Source organism: Oryx dammah, unplaced genomic scaffold (genome assembly GCF_014754425.2).
Source record: "Oryx dammah isolate SB20612 unplaced genomic scaffold, SCBI_Odam_1.1 HiC_scaffold_21, whole genome shotgun sequence".
Taxonomy (NCBI): Eukaryota; Metazoa; Chordata; class Mammalia; order Artiodactyla; family Bovidae; genus Oryx; species Oryx dammah.
The window spans coordinates 52001869-52024121 of NW_024070205.1; the positions used below are offsets into that span (position 1 = coordinate 52001869).

Sequence of the window (22253 nt, forward strand, 5' to 3'; positions counted from 1 at the left end):
TCTTGTGCCAAGTGTGTAAAGCACCGAGCCTAGCTCAGCCCCTGACCCATGGTGGTTGCTTGACATGTTTTTGCTGCTACTGTCAGATATTTTGTTTACTTTTACCAGATTCCTTGCTTCTGGAACCAGGTGTAGAATCTGCCCTATGCCTTGCTTCCCCAGTGAGGCTGAATCTGGGGAGGGATGGGGTGGTATCCACTTCTTGCCATCAGATCTGTCACTATTTGTGTTTTGTGAGCTTCTCTCTAGGTGCCCATTTACCTCTGAGTGCTCTTCTTTTTTGTTTTGGCTTCCCTTTGAAGGCGCGGCTCCTCCCAGGCTGAGCACAGTAGTCCTGAGCTTGGACCTGTCAGAGCACGCTGGCAGTGGCTGGACCAGTTGCTTGATCCTTCTTTTTAAAATTTCCTTGTCTGATTACTCTCACTCTAGCATTAGAAGATTTTACCATTATAAACTAAGGAGAGTCCTAAGATGTTTTGAATAATTTAATCCACACAGGCAAGAGAGCAAGAGCAAGAAACTGCTTCATCTACCATTCTTTTTCTTTAATATTAATAAATTTTATGAGTGTTAAATGAATGTTTTACAGAGTTACTCTTTAGAGTAAACACGATATGTGGAAAACGTGAATTTAAATAGTTAATTAGAGATGACAGTTTTACTTTACAAAAACTTTGGTTTCAGAATTTTTTTTTCAATTTTTAAAAAAATTTGTTTTAATTGGAGGATAATTGCTTTATAATATCGTGATGGTTTTTGCCATACATCAACATGAATTGACCATAGGCATCCATGTATCCCCTTCCTCCTAAACTCTCCTCCCATCCCCCTTTCAGAATTCTTATAATATCTACCTCTTTTCTGTATTAGACTGTATTTTTTTTCCTTTTTTAAAAATATAAATTTATTTATTTTAATTGGAGGTTAATTACTTTATAATATTATACTGGTTTTGCCATACATCAACATGAATCCACCACAGGTATACACGTGTTCCCCATCCTGAACCCCCCTCCCTCCTGCTTCCTCATACCATTCCTCTGGGTCATCTCAGTGCACCAGCGCCAAGCATCCAGTATCATGCATCAAACCTGGACTGGCAATTCATTTCATATATGATATCATACATGTTTCAATGCCATTCTCCCAAATCATCCCATCCTCTCCCTCTCCCACAGAGTCCAAAAGACTGTTCTACACATCTGTGTCTCTTTTGCTGTCTTGCATACAGGGTATTGTTACCATCTTTCTAAATTCCATTGTGTTAGACTCTTTTTATCCAAATATGATTTGATGACTTAGAGGATAATTTTTGCAGACACTTGACTCCTGAAAGGAAAACTATTCCTTGGGTCAGAAGAAAAAGCAGACACTCAGCCTTTCTCTGTTGAGCTGTACCAGGGCTAGCTCGGAACAGGGGTTCCTCTTGTGGGGCCTCGTGGGTCCTTTTACTTTGGAATGGACATTGTCTCTGGGCCCCAGCAGTCCCTCCCTGGCGTCTCCAGCCCACTGGTCCCCTCAGTCTCCTGCCTGGCCCTGGAGGGGCCATTCGTGTTGGGGCATTCTTTGAGGGCAGGGTCTTGTGGTCTGTGTTTGGGAGATAGAGTACGATTCAGGGTCCTTTGAGACCATTATTGATAAATTATTTCAGGTAAGAATATTCATAATTTATAACCAAGATCACCCTGGGGCTTTAAAAATGTGTCTGCCAGGACTTCCCTGGTGGCTTGGATGGTAAAGTGTCTACCTACGATGCGGGAGACCCAGGTTCAGTCCCTGGGCTGGGAAGATCCTCTGGAGAAGGCAATGGCAACCCACTCCAGGACTCTTGCCGGGAAAATCCCATGGACAGAGGAGCCTTGTAGGCTACAGTCCATGGAGTCGCAAAGAGTCAGACACGACTGAGTGACTTCACTCACTCACTTTAAAATGTGTGTTTGGCCCAGCTCTGTCAGTAATTAGCCATTTGACTTTGGGCCTGTGCGTTTGGACCGTGTGAATTTTGAAGTTCTTTTATGGTAAATTTTGGTGTACCTCTTTTCAGCTCTCTTCTTAATTAAAAGCAGATGACTGTTCACAATGAAAGATAAGTATGTTATTATTAAGTATTATTAATAATTATGTTATTAATTAACATACTGTTATTGATTAAGTATGTATGGGAGATGTAGCGTCTATATTGAAGACTGCTAACCTCAGGGGCACTGCTTGTTCATGCGCTTGTGTGTATTTAGCCTGGATAATGAAACTAAGACTTTGAAAAATAATGTTACATTAATTTATAATGGTATAAATTTTTTGTGAACCCTGGGTTAACATTAATTTTTTGATCCTCCCCCCCCTTTCTTTTTAAAGGATTCTATGCTTTTATCCTGACATCTGCACTCGTCGGAGCGTGCTTCTTCTGGAATGTAGAGGTTTATTATGTGTACCGTCATTTCCTTCAGTTTGCGCTTGCAGCCGTTGTTTTTGCCATGGGCTTGAGTGTTTACCTCTATGCCAGGGCTTTGAAAGCACCCCAGGATGAACTGTCGCCAGCCAGCTCTGGTGAGCAGCGTTAGACTGTGTGGGTCCCACGAATGCCTCCCATGAACGTGCCCTCCCACCCCCCTGGCCCCCCCCAGCATTCAGTTCTAGGCTTTCATAGAATTCTCTTCTCTCTTCAGTTTATGAGAGATGAGAAATAGGAAAAAAAAAAGATGAAAAATGATTTTAAGAAAAATAAAAGGAAGAAAATGTGATTCTCCCCTCATGCTTTCCTGTTTGTTTCCTCTTCCTTTTTTAGTCACTTGATGACAGGGAGACATTTTAATAAATTACAGCATTTCAGTAACATTAGTGTTACAACAGTTTATAGCTTATGTTATATTTTGTTTGAAACAGTACACCTCCTTTTTTAAAAAAATCAAATAATAGAGATTATAAACTGGTCAATTCTAACCTAAAGTATTTAAAAACATTAAAAAAAATTAAGTGACTTATTTTAAAAATTGTTAGTCTACATTAAAAATAAAAACTCTAGTTCCCTCAAAATCCAGGAATCTGGGCCCCGTAGGTCCCATGCCTGTAGCAGCGTGGATATTTCCAGATGAGACCGGCGTCCCCTGCCTGTCTTCCCTGATGGTTTGCCAGGCTCTTGGAGATAACTGAATTGTGATCCTGGGTAGTAGACAGCAGTATAGTTTTAAAGTCTCGTAGTTGGGTTTGGAATACCGTTTGGATAAAAACTTTTCCCTTCTTAGGAAATGCCATCTATGATTTCTTCATTGGCCGGGAGTTAAACCCTCGGATTGGTACTTTTGATCTCAAGTACTTTTGTGAATTGCGTCCTGGATTGATTGGATGGGTATGTCTCTTTCTTTTTTAATTTCAGTTCAGTAGTACAAATTAGTCTTGTGTTTAGAAAGAAATGTAGACAGTTTTGAAGTGAGCTTATAGGTGGTATGTTTTTAGGAATAATTATAACTTTCCATAAATTTGTCTACTTCAAATATTTTCTTACTTTAAATACAGTCCAAAGGGTTAAGGTGTCCTGTTATAGGTTATTAAATGTTAAAAGAGTTTGTATTATTTTGACTATATCAGTTTGTGTTTATGGAAGAAAATAATAGTGTAGATGAATTTATGAAGAAAAAATACATTTTCTTCCTTTTAAAAAACTGTACTTTTACCTTCTTTTAGACTTGTATGAAAGTTGCAAAAATAAGTTTCTTCACACCACTTTCTGCAATGTTGATGTCTTACAGAGCCATAATATAGTTATCAAGAAGAGCAGTTAAAAAAGGAAAAAAAAAAAAGAATGACAAATTCACCTTTTACAGTGGTTTAAATTAAATCCATAGACCTTATTCACGTTTCACCGTTTCTCTGCTGTTGGCCTTTTCCTGTTCCAGGATTCTCTTCAGGGCCTGACAGTGCATTTGTTTATTTGGTGTCCGTGTCCTCTAGTCTGTAGCAGCTGCTTAGTCGTTCTTTGTCCCTCATGACTTTGACACTTCTGAAGAATACTCAATTATTTTGTAAGAGGGCCCCTAGCTTTGGGTTAGTCCAACGTTTTCTCATGATTGGAGTAGGTTGTGTGTCTTTGGCAAGACTGCCACAGAATAAGTGTCCATCTCAGTGCATCTTATCAAGGGATTGAGGTGTCTTGTCACTGATGGTGGCTTCTCAGTGAGGTGTGTCTGCAGCTTCCTCAGCTGGGAAATTACCACCTTTCTCTCTGGACACTGTACCTGCCCCTTTTGTTTTAGGTGGTCATTAACCTGGTGATGCTTTTGGCTGAGATGAAGGAACAGAATCGCGCTGTTCCATCATTAGCAATGATTTTGGTTAACAGTTTCCAGCTCCTGTATGTGGTAGATGCTCTCTGGAATGAGGTAAGTAATTTTTAAGAGCCTTGGAGTCAGATGGCATTGGGTGTGGGTGAGTGACTTGACTCGTCCAAGCCTCAGATTCCTACACACAAGGTGAGGAAAACATAGCCTGCCTCCACGGGTAATGAAGATTACATGACTTGTGGGTCCATGTGACACAGTGAGCTGACACGCAGCGAGCTCTAACAGATGGTAAGTGTCTGTGTGTATCAGCTGCTCTGTCAGCCGCTAGATACTTAAGATCTGTGGATCTTGAATTAGTGGGTGTGACCAAATGTAAATAAAACTTCATTTCTTAGTGATTCTAATGGATGAAAATGGATGGATCAGATACTAGCATTGAATTCAGTTCAGTTCAGTCGCTCAGTTGTGTCCAACTCTTTGCGACCCCGTGAACCACAGCACCCCAGGCCTCCCTGTCCATCACCAACTCCCGGAGTTCACCCAAACTCATGTCCATCGAGTCGGTGATGCCATCCAGCCATCTCATCCTCTGTCGTCCCCTTCTCCTGCCCCCAATCCCTCCTAGCATCAGGGTCTTTTCCAATGAGTCAACTCTTCGCATGAGGTGGCCAAAGTACTGGAGTTTCAGCTTCAGCATCAGTCCTTCCAGTGAACATCCAGGACTGGTCTCCTTTAGAATGGACTGGTTGGATCTCCTTGCAGTCCAAGGGACTCTCAAGAGTCTTCTCTAACACCACAGTTCAAATGCATTGTTTCTTCAGCACTCAGCTTTCTTCACAGTCCAACTCTCACATCCATACATGACCACTGGAAAAACCATAGCCTTGACTAGACGGACCTTTGTTGTCAAAGTAATGTCTCTGCTTTTTAATATGCTGTCTAGGTTGGTCATAACTTTCCTTCTAAGGAGTAAGCGTCATTGAATTAGGATAGTAGTTTTTGGATTATCAAGGAGCAGCTGGTTCTTAAATACTGGGGGAGTTGTTTTATTGTTGGTGTTTCAGAATACAAAGAATAACTTTAATCAGATGGATATAAAATCAGAAATCATGATACATTGAGGAAACCAGTTTAAATGGCACTGATCTCTTAATGTGGCTTTTCTCATACATTGATGCAAGATCAATTCTTTCTGCTACTTGAAGACTGGCAATGTTTGGTAGTCTCCATCTTACCTAAATATATTACTCTTGAAAACAATATTTTCTTTTGGTCTGTTCTACAACTGTTTTATCATTTACTATTATCTTTGTAATCATCTCCTCCATATTCTAAATTAAGTTTTCTTTCAATTTTAAAAACAAAACTGATGGTCCGACATCATGATGTTCCAAAGCAAGTGTTCATGGCAGCCTGTTGACATTTTAAGAACAGGTCCTTCTTTAAGCTGTTTTTGAAAAATTGTATTATTTGGTCATACTCAGTCAAGGCGACTTTGAAAACTTGATACCGATATGTCGATCATCTCCCTTTTCTCTTGGAGGTAAGCAGATCTTGAGTACAGGTAGCCACATTTGGACCCTTATTGAGCTCCTACCACTAAATGTGGACCTGGGCTCAGCCTGGGAAACTGCAAAGATGTTGGGAGCATCTGATACAGAGTCCTCTGAAAATTCCAAGTCTACTCAAAATTAAACATACTTCTGAAGTTAAAAAAAACACCAGCTCTTATAAATGCACTTCATCTTGCCAGTTGTAGGTCTTTCTTTGATTATGTAATAAATAGATGCTCAGAAGATGGTAGGATATGTTTTACAAGTCAGATGATATTTCCTCTGTTGCTTTATCCCCTCAGAGATTATTTTTTTTAATTCCTATCTGATGATGAGTAATTCTTCCTTCTAGTTTCCTGTCTTGTCATGGAAGTCACTTTTTAAGTGACTTAGAAATTCAAATTTTCTAGAGATTGAAACAAACATTGACTTCTGTTAATTAACAAAAAATGATTGTGTCTTAAGGCAAAACTCTTAAGGCAGTTTTTTTTAACCTGGGGTAGTGGATTAAAGTTGGGAAGTTATTTTTTAAATAAGCCATTACTGTCTCAGCCAGATTATAGTTAGCTTCTTGAAGAAGAAACTTGATTTTATGGTTTTCTTTAGTATCTGGCATGCTGCTGTTCAGTGAGTGGATGCTTAATAATTTTCTTATTTGATTGAGTGATAGAAATTCCTCTACGTGTTAATGTGGCACACCTTGAGAAATGGAGACTATGAACTTAAATGTAAATGACCCTTCCTCTGAGCCTCTGCTTCTGTCCTGCAGCCCTCTGAGTCCCTGGGAGCTGGGTGGGGCTGAGGGTCCTCCCTGCCCCTCCTGGCACGGGGTGTTGGTATCTTGTCCCTTCCTCTCTGCCCACTCCCATGTGCCCCTGTCGTTATCCCTCGTGTGCTATCTTGTCTGCTCCCCAGTGCAAAAGAATAGGCGTGTTGACTAGAGGGTGACCCAACAGGCCCAGAAATTGTAACATCCATTTTTCTGTTCTTTGGTCTTTTTGTTTACTTCCTGCGGGGGAAAATGCATTTTGGAGATCTCACTCTTTTTCTTTAACCTAGAACATTGATTCTTTGATAGAGATTATACTTGCTAATTTTTCTGGTCAGTGTTGAGTACTGGAGTCTGAGGCAGGTTAGGGATGCCCTGAAACAGTGCTGTCTCCACTTCCAGGGCCTGCGGGTTTCGGGCTCAAGGCCCTGGATTACGCTGAGCAGTGAAGCAGGCTGTTTCCCACGATGCCGGGTAGTGTGGACAAGCTACCTGAAAAGCTAGATTATGCTCAGAAGTTAGGTTCGGAAGCCTGGCGTGCTGCAGTCTATGGGGTCACAAAGAGTCAGACACAACTTAGTGACTGAACAACATTAGCTAGGTTGGTGCACCTGTACTCAGTGCTGGGGTGGCAGCTGGAAACCCACGCTCCCCGCATCTTCCAGTCTAGTAGAGAGGGCCGCTGAGTTACAGGACAGTCAGTTGGCTTCGGCGAGTGGTGGGTTGAGGAAGGCAGTACAGGCCAGGCTTCAGCTGCAGTTGGGGGAGGGTGTTCCAGGCAGAGGCAGGGAGGCAGAAGAGGCATTGGGAGCTCTGTGGTTCAGGATTGTGGACCGAGTGGCTAGAGTGACAGGGGATGATGCAGAATGACTCAGTGTGATACCTGCACCAAGGGAGACAGATTCCCCACTCCTGCCTTTAAACATTTTAGGTTGCTGTACTATTTCATCTTAGAGGATGAGATGGCTGGACGGCATCACCGATGCAATGAATATGAACTTGGGCAAACTCCAGGAGATGGTGCGGGACTGGGAGGCCCGGTGTGCTGCAGTCCCTGGGGTCACAAAGAGTTGGATATGACTGGGTGACTGAACAACCACCACCTTCCTTTAGCCTTTTGTAAATTTGACTGTAAATTAGTACTTTATCTGAATACTTTAAACATAGACGCTTTTCTCCCCAAACTTTAAAACATTGTTTCCCTTCTCTGTACCCATTTAGGAAGCATTATTGACAACCATGGACATTATCCATGATGGATTTGGATTCATGCTGGCTTTTGGAGATTTGGTGTGGGTTCCATTTATCTATAGCTTTCAGGCCTTTTATTTAGTCAGTCATCCAAATGAACTGTCTTGGCCAATGGCTTCTCTAATCATTGCTCTGAAACGTGAGTATTAATTTCAGTCTCTGTGTATTAAATACTGTGTACTGAGTCTGTCATACTGTGGTATCTACATGTTTACAGCGTGCCCTTTTAAATGGCCATGAGTAGCTCAAGTATGAAATAATCTGTGATGGATGAGTTGAGTCATAAAAGATTCTTGGCATCTTGCAAAGAGAATGGATGCTTCTTCCTTGGGTTCTTCAGTAGTTATTTAAACATCATTTTGAACAAAACACCTGTTTTAAAAATTTATTCAGTTCAGTTCAGTCGCTCAGTCATGTCCGACTCTTTGTGACCCCATGGACTGCAGCACGCCAGGCTGCAGTCCGTCACCGACTCCCGGAGTTCACTCAAACTCATGTCCATCGAGTCGGTGATGCCATCCAACCATCTCATCCTCTGTCATCCCCTTCTCCTCCTGCCCTCAATCTTTCCCAGCATCAGGATCTTTTCAGATGAGTCAGCTCTTTGCATCAGGTGGCCAAAGTATTGGAGATCTCCTTTAGGATGGACTGGTTGGATCTCCTTGCAGTCCAAGGGACTCTCAAGAGTCTTCTCCAACACCACAGTTCAAAAGCATCAATTCTTTGACACTCAGCTTTCTTCACAGTCCAACTCTCAAATTCATACATGACCACTGGAAAAACCATAGCCTTGACTAGATGGACCTTTGTTGGCAAAGTAATATCTCTTTTTAATATGCTGTCTAGGTTGGTCATAACTTTTCTTCCAAGGAGTAAGTGTCTTTTAATTTCATGGCTGCAGTCACCATCTGCAGTGATTTTGGAGCCCAAGAAAATAAAGTCAGCCACTGTTTCCACTGTTTCTCCATCTATTTGCCATGAAGTGATGGGACCAGATGCCATGATCTTAGTTTTCTGAATGTTGAGCTTTAAGCCAACTTTTTCACTCTCCTCTTTCACTTTCATCAAGAGGCTCTTTATTTAAAAATAATACCATTATTGTTAAAAACAATAAAATTTTATTGTTTTAGTAATGATTCATTTTTTTCTGTTGAGAGCCCGCTTTTTCTGGTAGTACCTTGAAAAATAGGGAGATGGTCTTGCCTTCCTAGAGCTTATGCTCTTATAGAAGAAATAACACACTTGGACACTGGATTGAAGCACAGGAAGAGTCTAGAGGAGGGACTAATAGAGCAAATATGATGGGAGTTTAAGGTAGAGAGCACGTCTCTCTGGGGAATATCACTGTAAACTTATTGGAGAACGTGATATTTGATCTGTTGGGTGGGTGAAAGTGGCATGGAGAGACAGATACATCGGACAGAGGGAACAGCTCAACCAGGATGGTGGGGAAGAGTGAGGAGTACAGCTTGGCTGATGGTAGCAGGTTAGATTCAGGATGGGTTTTTTCTTTTGTTATACTGTTCATTAAACACATCCACCAGAGGGAGGGCAGGGAAAATGACCACTGAACTTCAAATGTTGCTAATTTCACTACACTAATATCTATGGTAGAAGAAAAATTCAAGTCTCTGGTTGAAATTAAGATTTAGTTTCACTGTTGGTTTGGTTAACACATGCCTCTGTGTTATTCAAGACAGGCTACGTCTATTTTACAGTTAAGCTAAAAATGGGGAATAGAGTTATTTTTCACTGCTTTATTGAGGACTGATGATATATAGTCATATGTCAGGGCCTCTTAGTTTTGACATTTTGAAATTTGAAATAAATCTACCAGTTTAAGAGGCTTGCAGTGGGATTTGGCATATATTCATATTTATGTGCATATTGTTCTGGTGCAGATTCTGAGCTATACTTTTATTAATGAAGCATTCATGTTACGGTCAGTAGATAGCATAACTAACAGATGAACTCCAGTATTGATTTTATTGTAATGTGGGCTGCAGTAGATTTTATTCATGGATGCACCATGAATAATAATGCATATTTGTTAGTTTTGCCTTCAAGATGTCCCCAGGTAGATGAGGAAAGCTGTAAGATAGTGAGATATCAGGATTGGATCTTCTTTTGTCATCCTGAGATTGAGAGGGTTTGAATTGTTCTTAAGAAATCAGACTGTTCTTTCCTTTGACATTTCCTTGAAACACAGGAATCATTTCTAAATGAAATTACAGGTGCTTTAAAATAAAGATTATATGTAAATTGTTAACAAATGAAATTTTTAAAAAATTACAGTATGCGGATTTGTAATCTTCCGATGTGCAAATTCTCAGAAAAATGCATTCCGGAAAAATCCCACTGATCCAAGGCTTGCACGTAAGTATTGGTTTATATTTATTATATTTTTGCATTGCGTAAAGATTTTATGTCTCTGCTTATCTTAGAATCATTAAACATGTAATTTTTATTTCTGTATAGATTTAAAAACCATTCATACTTCAACGGGAAAAAATCTTCTTGTTTCTGGATGGTGGGGTTTTGTTCGCCACCCCAATTACTTGGGTGATCTCATCATGGCCCTGGCATGGTCCCTCCCGTGTGGTAAGCATTCAGGAAGAGAGCTGAGGGGACTCTTTCCCAGGCCACCCACACATGTCTGTCTGTCTCTCCTCTGTGGGTCTGGGTGTTGTCTCTGTTAGAGGTTGGGGTTTTTCGTTCCCTGATTGAGTGCTGGGTTCTATTTCCAGCACCTCATTCATCATGTGTCTGAGGGGAATTAGGAATTCACAGACATGAAGTTTTACTCTAAAATCCTGCAAGCAAAACTTTGTTTTCAACTGTATCTGGTAGCTTTTTTCCTAAGCGGACTATGTTGGAATTAATAATTAACTTTTTATTCATGACTCGCTGTACATGGATTCTGAAAAAATTTGGTTCTTAAGAAAAGGCACACATGGCTTTGCATGTGTCTGAGTGAGCCCACTCCCTGCAGCACTGTCTTGCTCTGCTCTGCCTGCCCCGCAGTGATGGCCAGCAGTTTTCTACCCTGAGCACTGGAGGGGAGAAAATGGAGGGATTTGCTTTAATTAGAAGGGCAGATGTTCTGATTATGAAGGATTGTTAGGATGGATTAATCACTCTTCTCTGAATAGCTTTTAACTCAAATTACTACCTCCTGCCACGTAGCAGTGGGATTTTATGAACTGGTTTAGTTGTTTCCCCCATTATTGGAGAAAATGGAGTAATGAAATGCCCCAATTTTAGGCTGTTTGGGGAAGCGCAGGAAACAATGTTGTGTAGTGAAAAATAAAAATACTAGGTACTGTTTCCTTTTGTTTCCCCCAGGTTTCAATCACATTCTGCCTTATTTCTATGTGATTTATTTCACCATCTTGCTGGTGCACCGGGAAGCCCGTGACGAGCACCACTGTAGGAAGAAGTATGGCCTGGCGTGGGAGAAGTACTGCCAGCGAGTCCCCTACCGCATATTCCCCTACATCTACTGATTCTGCTCTGGGCGCCCTCTAAATGCTCCTGCAGTTCTATCTTCCGTTTGCAAAAAAAAAAAGAAAAAGAAAAAGAAAAAAGAAAAAATATCCCAAACGAACCTCCTTTCGTTGCACTGACAGAATGTGTATATTTCTTTTTCAGGCAGGACTAACGCTAGAGCCAAGTAGTAAGTCTTTTCCTGTAGCCGTGTTTATTAAGTCATAACAATTAACATAAGGAAAATATAAATAGAATTTGCACTTAGGAAATTTTTAATCTTTAAAAATCTGAGAACAAAAAACAGTCTTATAAATGCACTGAATACTGATGTTCAGGATTTTTGATTACCTTTCAAATTTTGATTCTTTTGTCCAGTTGGTTTGGTTTTTGTCTTAAATAAAAACATTGTTACATTTTAAAGTTCATTTATGTTTTCTTGCATTAAGGGGATAGAATTTTCATTTGTTTCCCTTTAAATCATTTTCTAGTTATGTGATTTGAAAGTAAAAACCAATTGTCTGTTCAATGCTGTACAGGAAGGGGAATAACTGATAGTGGACACTGTTTAATGAAGACCATTAGTAGTGGTTTGCTTAACCTCAGCTTCTAAAACTGCATTTGAAACTGTAAATACGTAGCTTTTATGTAATATATGGTGACTTCAGGTTTTTCTGTATAGTATTTTGAATGTGAAATAATTTTCAGAACTAAGTATTGGGTTGGTCAGAATATTCATTTGGGTTTTTCCATAAAAAACCTGAACGAATTTTTTCTCCAACCCAATATCTTTTAAACAAACATTTGCAGTATTTTAATTAAGTTTTGTAAAGTAATACATGTGAATTAAACATTTTGAAACAAGGAGAATTCATTTAATATTGTATGAAAGATGCTATTAAAACATAGGAAGGGTATTTTTTTCCTAATCCAAAGTTTGTGAATTTGGCTTTGCTACCTCAATTGCAGGTGTTTGTTTGCCTTTATAAACTGTTGCAAATAGAAAAATAGAATAAATATATATTTTTGGAGTAACATCACTATTTAAACCTTTTTACACAGATTGGTGTTTAAAAACTTGCCATTTCCAGAAAGGCTAATATTTTTATATGTTTTTGACTTTTTAAATTAAACTGTGTTTTTGCTACTGTTAGTTCATGCAGTGTATACTGCATTTTGCATATCCTTTATATTTACAAAACTCTACTCCCAGTTAAGGAGTGTTGTGTTCATCTTTTGAAATCTGTTTATCTAAAAGCAATTTAAGGGAATAGTTTAAAATCATTTCTTTTAGTTTAACAGATGTGCATAAGGTAGCTTTAGCCTTTAAATTCTACTTAAGTTGATATAGTCTCATTGTTAATTGTCCTATAGTGGAACAGTAGCAAATTCACTAAGCTTTCATATTCAGAGTTAAATTGTTCTCAGTATCTTAAACATAGGCAAACCTAATGAATATAGTCTGTACGTTGGGGTTTTCAATTATACATTTTCTATATGAGCCATTTAGATATGCAGTGTTTATTCTGTGCTGCAGTTTGAAGTGTATATAACTGTGCTTGTGTTGATGTGATCATGAAGTTGGTTTGCTCAAGCGTTCCACATCCTGTAATCTTTAAATGTGGTTTTGGTGAAATTGTCAGTGTTTATTAGTACTGATGTATGCAAGCAGTTTTTTATGCTTTTCTTCTGGCATCAGAAAATGTTGTCCCAGCTTGTTCTATACTAGATTCACCAATGAAGCATTAGGGGAGGAAGAAGGACCATTAATTCTTTCCCTGGTAATGAAAAAAGGGCTGTTACCAACACAGTGCTACAATTTGTTTTTAATTTGTTTTTGACATTTTTTTTTGACAAGTTTTATAATGAAGTTTTAAGTTGGAAATAAAGTTGAAAATAAAGATGTTTCTTTGACCACTTTGGAATCTCTCTTTTTTTTCCGCCTGTAACTCTTGGGATCATTGGGACCAAAACAGGAACCCTTAGATTTCTGCTCCCCACCCAACCCCTGGTTTATTCCAGGATCCTTTGGATCCCTCCTGGACCACGAGGAATCCAAAAGGTAGACTGAGACCCCTGGCAAACTGCAGTTTGCATCAAGGTTCTCAGACATCAGAGCTTGAAAAGGGTTAGTGGAGGGTCTTAACCTGCAGATGGTGATCATAGATTTAGTATTTGTTCTTTAAGAAAATAGAGGAATGATCAAAAGTGTCATAGACTCAGTAATGCTTTCAAATGAATTTGTATTAATTACAAATGCACCTATGTGCATTTGAAAGCCAGTACATGCATGTGAGAGACATTTGTGTGTCAGTGAGATCAGACACCATGTCTTTATCTCTCTTTGCAGTATGAAATGACTTTGCAGGAGGTGGGTGTGTCAAAATATACTCCAAAACCAATTAAGTTAAAAATATCACATCATGTGATTCTTGGTCTTATTTTTGTACTCTGCGGAAAAGAGTTTGCTTATTGGTGATTTCTGTAACTCATGGACTGTTTTGTTTTAGCAAATCATGGATAATTGCTAAAACTATTTTAATGAATTCAAGGACCAAATAAGACCTCCTTCACTTTCATGCATTGGAGAAGGAAATGGCAACCCACTCCAGTGTTCTTGCCTAGAGAATCCCAGGAATCGGGGAGCCTGGTGGGCTGCCGTCTATGGGGTCTCACAGAGTCGGACACGACTGAAGCGACTTAGCAGCAGCAGCAGCAGCAGCTTGTTTCTTTTGTTAAAATCCTATATTTTGTCATTTTCTTATTGATTCTTGAATGACAGGGGCTAGGTCTTTATAATTATTTTCTACACACTGTGTGTAATTAGATTCACAATGTATATGTTTTTGATAACGTGACTTTCAGTGTAGTTTCCTAGACACAAAAGTAAGTAGATGTTAATATTTTGTTCATGGCTAGACTAGTTCTCTCCACAACCTCTTCTCCCCCTTATTACAGATAGAAGGGATTGTTTGATCTTCATTTGTGGAAACATGGGATTTATTTTCTGCCAGTGGGCCCACTGCTGAGGTACTGTGACAACGAACACGGCTTTGAACCCAAGCCCTGCTTCTGGCAGTGTGAGCTTGGGCGACGCAAGCTCTAGGAGCACCAGTTTCTTCATGTATAAAGATCGATATACCACATAGTACATAGGTGGCCTGAAGGTATAGGAATATGAGTTCAGCATAGTTGGTGTGCAACAATAAAAATCTACCTACAGAAACATTTTGACATGCAATTTTCACTTTTTTCATCCAGTTTTGACACTAAATTCTCAGCATTGGTTTTTCAGTGGAAAGAGAAAATCTGGTGAAATCAGAACAAGATCATTTCTTTCAGGGAAGACTTTTTCTCTCAGAAGGCTGCAGTCAGGCCATTCTGTGTTCTCTCAGAGCAGCCTGGGAAAATATTCCAAAGCGCTACTTTTCACGTATATGTTTTATTGTATATAATTGCAGAAATCTCTCTAAAGTCAAAAATTCCACAAGAATTAGATGCCCTAATGCCATGCTAGTTGCCGTGGCTTCCCCTTTTAGAAAAGTCAGACCTTCCGCTTTCTGGGGGCATGTTTTCTCACCTGGAGGAGAGCCCATCCACAGGGATATTGTTTAGAATGGAAGCAGCTGAGAGCTTCCCCTACACGTTAAAACTTTTCACATACAAATGGAAGGAAGAGATGGCACTGTCTAATCTGCCTTGATCACACAGATTTTTTTCATGAAGGATGTTGACTGCGTGTGAATGTCTTGAAGCGTGTAACTGGTTAGAGTCAACAATTACATGGTTTGTTAGGGAAGTTTTATTTTTCATTCTCCTCACACAGCAGTGCAACCTGCATTGTGATCCAATGACTAGGAGGTTTCTTTGTGGATAAGTACACAGATGTTAAAAAGTTTGAGGATAAACCAGCAGCTGGCAAAATACTCGACCTCTCAGGTGTCTGGTAAACTGGGCATTCAAAAGTATAGAGTTCTGGCTCTGTCTGCTTAGATGCAGTTGATCTTTCAGTAGAAATCTAAAAAAAAAAAAAAAAAAAAAATGCTCAAATTACACAGTTAAGTAAGCCAGCAGCTCACATTTCTTTCCTACTAGATTTGGGGAGTTTGTTATAAATTGAATACAGTTTGGTGATTATGTGGTTATGTTACTGCATATAGAATTATGCCTGATTTTTTAGAGTCACTAGTATAGCTTTTCAGTATGTATTCTTGAGAAATCACGCTGGATGTTTGTACAGCATCTATTTTAGGTTTTAGGAGTATTGGGGGCGATTTTACATGTTTGCAGTCTGAAGCGTATTGGTCAATCTCCCTAGTGAAATCATAAGGATGGGAACTAGAAGGAATGGTTGGTACTACTCGGGGAAAGCTCAGTGGTTTAAAACTTTGTGATAAACATCTGGGAGATTACCTTTGTTGGCAAGAAGTATATTTCAGGAAAATCACAACATATCTCACAAGGTAGCGAGTCTTCTAGTATTTTTTCTTTGTGATTCCACCTTGCCCCCTCAATGAATAAACCAAAGACGTGAACTCCAACATGTGTGGGGTCTGTGCCCTAAGAACAAAGAGAGGTGGTGTCAGAGGGTCCCAGGTGAGATGTTCCCTTTAATGGAAGCTGCATCTAGAGGAAGGTCAGGGAGGAGACCAAAGAGGAGGAGGTGCACTTCCTGCCATTGCTGTGTGGGTTCTAGGGTGAGTACTTCACCTTAGAGAGACTCATTGCCAGGTTCTAAGGCACGTACTTCATTCTCTTCCTTCTCTGAGAGCACGAGCAACTTGTAGGTTTTGATCTATATATGATGATCCTGGACTCACAAGTATTTCAAATATAGTAAAACTTCAAATTTCTAGAATTGTAATCCTTAGGTCACTTTTTAAAAAGAGAGCAAAAACAATGACAAAACAAGTCAATCTTCTAGTAAGATGGCAGAGCAGCAAGACCCTGTGCTCACCTCCTCCTATGGCCACAACATATTTACAGAGCAAATATCAATGAGAATGATCTGAAGACTTTCTGCAACTCAAGATATAAAGAAGGAACCAAAATGAGACAGGTAAGAGGGGCAGAAATGCAGTATTTACTGAAGACCCATGCCCTAGGTAGGCAGACCACAAATGGAAGGATAATCACAATTGCAGAGGTTCTCCTCTACAAGGAGCAAGTGGTCTGAGTGTACACGGATGGAACTTTCTCCAGGATAGATCACATGCTGGGCTATTAAAAACAAGTCTCATTAAATTTAAGAAGATTGCTGCAACCATATCAAGTTCCCTACCACAATGCTGAGAGACTAAAAATTAACAAGAACAGAACCTGTACAACACAAACATACAGATGCTAAACAACAGGCCACTAAACAACCAATAGGTGACTGAAGAAATAAAAAAGGAAATTTAAAAAGTACCTTAAGACAAATGAAAATGGAAGCACAATGATCCAAAAGCTAAGGAAGCAGCGAAACAGTTCTCAGAGACCAGTTTATATTGATGCAAGCCTGCTTTAGGAAACAAGACAAATCTCAGACAACCTAACCTCACATCTAAAGGAACCAGAAAAGGAACAAACAAAAACTCAAGGTTAGTAGAAGAAAATACATAATAAACATCAGAGCAGAAGTGAATAAAATAGAGACTAAAAATAGAGAAAAGATCAATGAAACTGAATCAATGAAGCTGATTCTTTGAAAAGTACCACAAAATCAATAAACCTTTAGCTACTCTCATCAAGAAAAAAATGAGAGAGGGCCCAAATAAAATCAGAAACGAAAGAGAAGTTACAAAAGAGACCACAACAATTTAAAAGATCATAAGAGATTACCGTGAACAACTTGCCAATAAAATGGACAACCTAGAAGAAATGGATAAATTCCCAGAAATGTACAATCTCCCAAGTTTGAATCGGGAAGAAATAGAAAATATTGACAGACTGATTACCAGTAATAAAATCGAGTCAGTAATGAAACAGAATCAAAACACTGCCAACAAACAAAGTCCTGGACCAGATGGCTTCACAGGGTGTTAAAGAAGAGTTAACATCCATCTTTCTCAAACTATTCCAAAAAATTGAAGAGGAAATAATGCTTTGGATCTCATTTTGCCAGGCCAGCCCTACCCTGAAACCAAAACCAGAAAAAGATATGACGGGCACAAAAAATTACAGGCCAGTACCACTGATGAACATAGATGCAATAATCTTTGCTGCTGCTAAGTCGCTTCAGTCGTGTCCGACTCTGTGCGACCCCATAGACGGCAGCCCACCAGGCTCCCCCATCCCTGGGATTCTCCAGGCAAGAACACTGGAGTGGGTTGCCATTTCCTTCTCCAACGCATGAAAGTGAAAAGTGAAAGTGAAGTCGCTCAGTCATGTCCGACTCTTCGTGACCCCATGGACTGCAGCCTACCAGGCTCCTCTGCCCATGGGATTTTCCAGGCTAGAGTACTGGAGTGGGGTGCCACTTTATGGGAATGTAAAGTGATGCTGCCTCTATGGAAAATAGTATGGCATTTCCTCAAAAATTTCAACAATTACCATATGATCCAACAGTTCCACTCCTAGATCTATACCCAAAAGAACTGAAACAGGGACTCAAACCAATATTTGCACACCCATGTTCGTACCATCACTGTTCACGATGGCCAAATAGAATCGACTCAAGCGTCTGTGGACAGACGAATGGATGAAAAAAACATGGTGTTGTGGGCGAAAAGTCTTTTGTTGCTATTGTTCAGTCACTAAGTCATGTCTGACTCCTTGTGACCCCATGGACTGAAGCATGCCAGGCTTCCCTGTCCTTCACCATCTCCTGAAGCTTGCTCAAACTCATGTTCATTGAGTAGGTGATGCCATGCAAACATCTCATTCTTTGTCACCCCCTTCTCCCCCTGTCCTCAATCTTTCCCAGCATCAGGGTCTTTTCCAATGAGTCAGCTCTTCACATCAGGTGGCCAAAGTTTGTACCCTCCTCAAATTCATAAATTGAAGCCCTATCGCCCAGAGTAGCTGTATTTAGAGATGAGGCCTCTAAAGAAGCAATTAAAGTCATATGAATGGGGGTTTCTTGATCCAATAAGACGAATATCCTTATAAGAAGAGATACCAGAGAGTATGCTCTCTCTCTCTCCACACACGCACATCAAGGAAAGGCCAAGTGAGGACATAGCTAGGTGAGGACATAGCTAGAAGACAGCTGTGTGCAAGCCAGGAAGAACTCTCAGCTGGCACCCTGATCTCAGGCTCCCAGTCTCCAAAACTGGGAGAAGACACATTTCTGTTATTTAGGCCATCCTGTTTGTGGTGTTTGTTATGGAGACCTGAGCTGAGGTGGTATACACATACAATGAAATATTATTTAGTCTTAAAAAAGAAGGAAATTCTGACACATGCTACAACATAGATGACATTATAAAGACATTATGCTATATGAAATAATGTGCGTGCTAAGTCACTTCAGGGCTTCCCTTATAGCTCAGTCAGTAAAGAATCTGCCTGCAGTGGAGGAGACCCAGGTTCGATCCCTGGGTCTGGAAGATCCCCCGGAGAAGGAAATGGCTACCCACTCGTATTCTTGCCTGGAAAATCCCAAGGACAGAGGAGCCTGGTAGGCTGCAGTCCATGGGGTCGCAAAGAGTCGGGCACGGCTGAGCGATTAACACTTCACTTCACTTAAGTCACTTCAGTCGTATCTGACTCAGCAACCCTGTGGACTGTAGCCCGCCAGGCTCCTTTGTCCATGAGATTCTCCAGGCAAGAATACTGGAGTGGGTTGCCATTCCCCTCTCCAGGGGATCTTCCTGACCCAGGGATCGAACGTGCATCTCATATCTCCTGCATTGGCAGGCAGGGTTCTTCATCACTGGCGAGTAAGCCAGTCATAAAAGGACAAATACATTATGGTTCCACTAATATGAGGTTCCTACAGTAGTCACATTTTTAGACATAAAAAGTAGTGTGGTGGTTGGGATGGTTGGGATGGGGAGTTTTTAATGGGCATGGGGTTCCAGTTTGAAAAAATGAGAACGTTCTGGAGATGACTGCACAACAGTGTGGATATACTCAATGTCACTAAACAGTACAGTTAAAAGTATCTAAAATAGTAAATTTTATGTTATGTTTATTTTACCACAATCAAAAATAGTAAAAAAAAGTAATAATAAAAATTCAATTAAAAATAAGGAAAAATGAGGAATGATTTGCTCTACTAAGTCTCCATATATAACTTAAAACTTCTTGACCTGTGTGGTGTTGGTCCTGGAATAGAAAATAGATTGCTAAAACAGATTAGAGTTTAGTAAACCACAAGAGTGGCCCTCAAACCAGTGGGTCAATGGCGGGAGTGTGCTAGGGTTAGGGTTGGCCTCAAGCATCTGGCTTGTCAGCACTCACATGCCCAGATAAACTGCTTCCAGCATAATTAGCACATTTGCTGAGTGCCCTGAGTTTCATGGCAGGCTGGGTGGGGGCTTCTCCTTGAAAGTGGCTGAACTCTGGAGTGAGTGGGTTGCTGGATGGTAGGCAGTTCAGCTGAGCCACCCTCAGGAGAGATCTGCCCTATTTGTTTGAAATATTACCTTTGGGGACTTCCAGTGGTTAAGACTTTGCCTTCCAATGCAGGGGGTCTGAGTTCGATCCCTGCTCAGGGAGCTAATTTCCCACATGCCTCATGACCAAAAAAAAACCCCACCAAAACATAAAACAAAAGCAAAATTATAATAAATTAAAGAAAATATAAAATGGTCCACATCAAAAAATCTTAAAAAAAAGAAAGACATACTGCCTTCAAATCCTGATGTAGAAGTGTTCAGTCTTCATTTATGTCAGGGAAGAGTTATAAACAGAAGCAATATTGCAATAAATAAAAACTGTAAAAATGGTCAACATTAAAAAAGAATCTTAAGAAAGAAAGAAAGAAAGAAATACCATCTTCAAATCCTGATCTAACAGCATTCAGTCTTCATTTATGTCAGGGGAGAGTTGTAAAGTTCATTTATTGTATTTATCTGAATCTTTTATTCATTTAATATATTTCTAATTCTTCCCAACTCCCTAGAAGCAGAGTGGGAGAGATGGCATTTGATGGCATTTGGGCTTGAAGGGAGACTGTGCCATGCTTTAGTGCCTAGCATTGGACCTGGCACTTGGTAAATGAGGAATGAAGGTTTTTTGAGGGAATGGTTGATGGATGGACTGAAAGACTGAATGATTATCCTTTCCAACCTCTGAAGTATTCCAGTACCTTAAAGGCTCTCCTGACTATGTTGAGTTTCTTCTGGATGATTATGGAGAACTCCTTGTCTTTGACGTCGGTGGTGTCTGAGATCACATGGTGGGTAAAAGTCAGGGCATCTGTAGAGATTCCTTGGGACCGTCCGTAGTCTTGAAGCACAGTGATGAGAAAGGCTTTGGAGAAAAACATGCGCCAAGCTCCTTGTGAGTCTCAGGGACTCAGGAGCTGTGCCTGTCCCAAAGTTTGCCGTGGGGATGAGCAACACTGATATCTCATGGGAAGGGAAGAGTGGAGAAGAAAGTGTCAGGAAACACCCGTAGTGGGCGCGAGATGGGGGTGGATGGGAGGAGAGTATAAATCCAACTGCCTCACTAAGGACTTGGGGATATTAGTCTGGCCAGTAGCACGAGCTTCCTGGGAAACATGGAGAGCATTTGTAGGCTCGGTGTTCCTCCCATATTCAACATGGAAAGAGAGGGGCTATGGATCCCAGGACCTGATCACTTTAGACCCAGTCTTGGCTGATCCAAGTACCTTATCTTCCTGGCAGCAAACTTGGGGCCCAGGGGCAAGGGCAAGACCCAAGTGTGTCAGAGCCTTTCTCAAGAAATGACATATGAGGACGTCCCTGGTGATAAGTGGCTAAGACTCCACACTCTACAGGGTGCCTGGGTTAGAGTCCTGGTTGGGGAACTAGATCCCACATGCCACAACTAAGACCCATATGGACATTAGGAAGAGGAAGGCCCTTTTTCCTGTGGAGATGATGCTAAACTTCTTGTGGCCATTTTTTCCGTTGGTTGCATCAAGAAAGGCTATGTGCAGCAGAGAAAAAAAGAGAGACCAAGATATAGCAAAAACAGAGCTCAGACATGAGGCGGCAGCCTGAGAGTGACAAGGAGGATATTGACTACCTGAATCCAGCCATGCTTGAAGCCAGGCCCCTTTGGTTTCCCTTCCACTTATATATGCTTATAACTTGTCCTCTTTTGCTTACACAAGTTTGGATTGCCTTCTGTAGCTTGATACCAAGATACCTAACACAATTCTTAACTGTTCTCCTTGCCACTAGCTCCTTTTCTCCTGTTTAATTCTTGTCCTGCATAAATTGCCGGTTGAGTAACTCCATTCTACTTCTTGATCATGTAACACTGTTGCCTAGAAGCCACTACACCAGTGCCCACAGAGTGAATTTTAGTTTCTTTTGACTGGGCAGTTTAAACCCTGTCATCCTGGCATGTCTCCTCTACTCTAAATACCCACTTCCTGGGCCTGACTCAGTGCCTTTGCTCAGCCTTTAGCCTTAGATAATCTTTCTCAGATTTCCCTACAATTCTTCAATGCCCAAGAGACCATCTCTATAGACCCAGCCAGAAGTGACCTCTCTCCATGCCCCTTTCAGAAGACTAAATGCTCCAGGAGAGGATGATATTTTCTCTGATAAAAGGCTATTTGTAGTTTAGTGCAGTGGTTAAACATGTGAATTTCCAAGTCAGATAGGCTAAGTTTGAACCTTGGCTCAGTTGCTTATTATGTGATTTTGGACAAATTACAACTTCTCTCTGCCTAGGTTTTCTTATCTGAAAATAGGGATAATAATAGTAACAACATTATAAGATTGTCATGAGAATTGAATGACTTAATATAGACAAAATCCTGGGCTTCCCTGGTGGCTCAATGGTAAAGAA

At 40.5% G+C, this 22253-nt stretch overlaps 2 protein-coding genes across 3 annotated transcripts in view; one reads left to right on the forward strand and one right to left on the reverse strand.

Moving 5' to 3' along the window:
• LBR (lamin B receptor) overlaps positions 1–13255 on the forward strand; it is a 28938-nt gene extending 15683 nt beyond the window's left edge. Inside the window, exons 8-14 of one of the 2 annotated variants that reach the window (XM_040263683.1) lie at positions 2356–2547; positions 3243–3346; positions 4251–4376; positions 7821–7989; positions 10146–10226; positions 10329–10451; positions 11196–13255. In XM_040263683.1, the coding sequence (XP_040119617.1) occupies positions 2356–2547; positions 3243–3346; positions 4251–4376; positions 7821–7989; positions 10146–10226; positions 10329–10451; positions 11196–11356 (956 nt within the window). In that variant the 3' untranslated portion in view covers positions 11357–13255. The remainder of the gene's footprint in view (positions 1–2355; positions 2548–3242; positions 3347–4250; positions 4377–7820; positions 7990–10145; positions 10227–10328; positions 10452–11195) is intronic. The other variant, XM_040263684.1, reaches the window with a different exon arrangement.
• A 1852-nt stretch (positions 13256–15107) lies between these two features.
• DNAH14 (dynein axonemal heavy chain 14) overlaps positions 15108–22253 on the reverse strand; it is a 361705-nt gene continuing 354559 nt past the window's right edge. Inside the window, exons 82-84 of the mRNA XM_040262849.1 lie at positions 20575–20738; positions 15750–15896; positions 15108–15354 (exon numbers count right to left, since the gene is read on the reverse strand). Of these exons, the coding sequence (XP_040118783.1) occupies positions 15139–15354; positions 15750–15896; positions 20575–20738 (527 nt within the window). The 3' untranslated portion in view covers positions 15108–15138. The remainder of the gene's footprint in view (positions 15355–15749; positions 15897–20574; positions 20739–22253) is intronic.